Source organism: Terrapene carolina, unplaced genomic scaffold, assembly GCF_002925995.2.
Source record: "Terrapene carolina triunguis isolate 2854851 unplaced genomic scaffold, T_m_triunguis-2.0 Scaffold131, whole genome shotgun sequence".
Lineage (NCBI taxonomy): Eukaryota > Metazoa > Chordata > Testudines > Emydidae > Terrapene > Terrapene triunguis.
In genome coordinates, this window is record NW_020664482.1 from 496,522 (window position 1) to 500,149 (window position 3,628).

General features: G+C 50.0%; 1 protein-coding gene across 1 annotated transcript; it reads left to right on the forward strand.

Moving 5' to 3' along the window:
* Positions 1–24: 24 nt before the first annotated feature.
* SNX12 (sorting nexin 12) lies at positions 25–3,628 on the forward strand. The gene is made up of 3 exons (XM_024203769.3): positions 25–261; positions 567–691; positions 1,403–3,628. The coding sequence occupies exons 1-3, from the start codon at positions 43–45 to the stop codon at positions 1,503–1,505; spliced, it is 447 nt and encodes a 148-aa protein (XP_024059537.1). The 5' UTR covers positions 25–42; the 3' UTR covers positions 1,506–3,628.

Here is a 3,628-nt window from a genome sequence, read left to right on the forward strand (position 1 = left end):
TTCCTGTATTGCAGCATTATATGCACTCTTTACTGACCTCTAATGCCTATAGTGTCTAGAGGTTTCAGGCCTCTGAATGCAGCTCTGCAGACTTCAGTGGGAAGCAGTAAAGTCAGCCTGGTTTCTACAGCAATCTGCAAATTAACAACCTCTCCTTCCTTGCAGACAAACCTCCCTATCTTCAAACTGAAAGAGTCTTGTGTGAGGAGGCGATACAGTGACTTTGAATGGCTGAAGAGTGAGCTGGAGCGAGACAGTAAGGTGAGGGCCTCTGCACACAGATCTGTTCCTGTTACCGTTACGCCAATCCTGCTCCTGTATAGCCAGGTTTTAACCAGCTTGGGCTGTGAGAACAGTCTTTGCAGGTCTGCAGGAGAGGCTGCTGTGGGCGGCTATCCCAGGAAATGAGAGGAGCTTCCAGAATTGACAGCCTTGCTCTCCCAGCGAGCTAGTGAACGGTGTAGGAGCACAGCCTGTGGGCCAGAGGGGATCACTGTGAAAGAGTGACCACTTGAGGGGCCTGTCCATTCCTACTCCTCTGCTAGCTCACACTGGTGTGTTTTTAGATTGTAGTGCCACCGCTGCCTGGAAAAGCCTTGAAACGACAGCTTCCATTTCGAGGAGATGAGGGGATCTTCGAGGAGTCTTTCATTGAGGAGAGGAGGCAGGGACTAGAACAGTTTATTAACAAGTAAGCTTCATGTCCTGGGCTTGCCCTGTACTTCATATGTTGGTTAATGGCCCTAGGAACAGGGATGGGGATGAGGGCAGTCGCAATGTCAGTTCTGGAGTCTTGTTCCACCCCCTCCCCCCCCTCCCTTCCCCCCCCCCCCCGCCACCTACCGAGAGTCTCACTTCAGCCACCATCATTCTGACCGGATAGTCAAGCTCTGAAGGAAGTCCTTTGTAAAGGGAGCACTGATGCGCAACACAACGTTCCCTTCTCCTCTAGGGCCTCTGCAGCACTGTTGTCCCGAGGGAGCGATTGTTTAGATACTTTTCTGCACTTCAGTGTGGCACTGAGGCATGTAAAATCCTGGGGCTGCCATCTTCCTCTTGTGCTAGTCTGGTGTCGTGAGGCTGCAGAGCTGACCATCACTGCTGTTGTCACGAGCAATTCTGTCCTCCTAGAGCTGATTGTCTGGGAGTGAGGAGATGAGTTATGCACCTGCCCCTCTGTCCTTAGCAGAGCTGATCAGGTGCATTGTCCATGTGTATAGAATCTGACTCTGACAACATGTGTAAGTGCTGCAGCTTCTCTCTTCCTCTGCCCCTAATGACAGTGGAATTGACCGTTCACTCTACGTGGCTCTGAGGCCCAGGTGTTTGCCTTTATTCTCTTAAGATGGGGCTCCAGCCGGTGCATGCGTGCTAACCTCTGCTCCTCCCTGTTCCCTGGCAGAATCGCTGGACACCCGCTGGCACAGAACGAGCGCTGCTTACACATGTTCCTGCAAGAGGAAACTATAGATAGGAATTACGTCCCAGGCAAAGTCCGCCAGTAGGAGATCCTGATGCTCTGTCTTCCTCCATTCCACCCACCCTCCTGCAGAAATGACATTTATTTTTACACTAAATCTGTCTTTCCCGAACCAGCTTTTCCTCTCTGAACCTTCCCGTTTGTCCAGTATTTTTCTTTTTTGTATCTGGCAGCAGTGTTGTGTTCAGATGAGCTTTGATATCTGCCAAAGGGTGTGAAGATTTAAGCCATGAATCTGCTGTTGTGCACCCGGTGGCAGGAGTGAGTAAGTGTGAGGGTGGGGCACGAACTGTCTTAGGGCATTATGACAATGTGACTGGGCTGCCCCTTCCCTGTGAAAAGGGGTACAAGATGTCCTTCCAGCCTCGTCCTTCACCCCCCTGTCCATGTGGCCTCAAGCATTGTAAAGAACACCAGAGCAGAACAGTGATTGTCATATAGGTCAGTGACTGCAGCAAGTTTTAGGATGTTAGTAGGGTTTAACCAAAAACTGAGCAAGCAGGTGCCAGGTAGGATGTCCAGTCCCTTCCTTATCCCCACGATAAATCCCCTTCCACCCTGCATGAGACCTTCATCCTGTGCCGTCTGCAAGTGCTGAGACCCAAGATTCCACTTTGACCCTGCTCCAGATCTCCTGCATTACAGGCCTGCTCAGCATAGCAGCGTTTATCCCTCTCCTCTCTAACATGCTGCTGGCAGCTCTGGGGTGTTTGTACTGTCGGTGAGTTCTCTAGGTGCTCTGAGAGTGCAGTCTGGTGGAGTTGGGCAGAGCAGGGACAGCTGATGAGTTCAGACAATGCCACAGCTTGCTCTTGACTGGCATGCTGCAGAGGGTGTCAGTAGAGTTGCACTGGCCTTGTCTCTCCAAAGACTTGGCTCCCATCCCTGTACCTGGAGGGAAAGGTCCTGCCCATCACTGAGAAGAGAGAATGGGAGGGGGGAGAAGGGCACAGTCACCCCCAGACTGCATAGTGCTGAGTGGCAGAAGCGTTCCAGTCACCTATGTCTGGAGGCAGGAGATTTGTGCTCAGTAATCTGCACTGGAAGTGTGCCTTTAGACTGGCAGCACAGGTATCCGCCATCCTCAGCCCTTCCTTTTCACTCCTCCCTTGTCCCCGAGGGTTGCTTTGCAGGCCAGGCATGCTTTTGTATGGGGGAGAAAAGACATGGGAACTAGCCAAGTAGCTACTCTTTAAAAGCACTTTCCTTTGGTGAGAGGGTGCAATGGGCTGTGCACTGCTGATGCACCACAAATACACATTCCCTTGGAGTAACTGTAAAAGATGAAGTTGAGCGCTTTGCTCAGGGGTTCCCCAAAAGTCAGGCCCAGGATTACCATTTGCTTTGTAGTGTCACTAAGGATTTAGCAGAAGAGGTAAACTCTGGGCAGAGTGCGCTAGGTCAAGAAGTAGTGAGTGTCTTGGTTCTAGAGGGAGGCAGCTCCTAACTTCTGAGTTGTTTCTGTGCAGTAAACTGACTTCTTTCTGTCTTCACGAAGAAATGGGATGACTAGGCCCCCCACTGTATCCACAAAGATTCCTGCCAAACTTATCCACCAGGGCATCCACTATTCTTCCTGTTTGTGGGTTTTTTCCAGTGAGGAACTTCAGTGTCTCGGGGTGGAATGGGTAAAGCTGGAAAAACCCAAATGAAGAGTAAGTCACTGAAGCAGCCTGGAGAGAGCTGCTCCTGGGAGTGACACGGATTGAGGAGTGGCTGATGTAAAATGTGCATGAAATATAATCCTGGCACTGGATTCAGAGCCAGCTTGAAAGATGGATCTTTGACTTGTAATGCAAACAAGGAGAGGGTTCCAGAAGGAGATTGGAGTCTCTAGGTCTGCTCCTTTCCTCTCTGCACTCTGCAAAGAAGCACTCTGCACTGACCAGTTATTCTGCTTTTTGGATTGAAGTGGCATATATGGTCCTGCCTTGCTAACTTTTTGTTGTTTGAAGCAATCTGCTGCCTTTTTGATCTATATTAGTCACTTTTTAAAAACTCCCTTCATGCACAAGTGCTGAGCGATTGAAGGCTGTTTCTGCTGTGTATATATCTTGATGTGGGGCTTTAATTCACAAACTGTCTTCATGCTGCTGTCTGATAATGTAATGTCCAAGTTCTGTTCATATTAAACCACTGTGAAGCCAA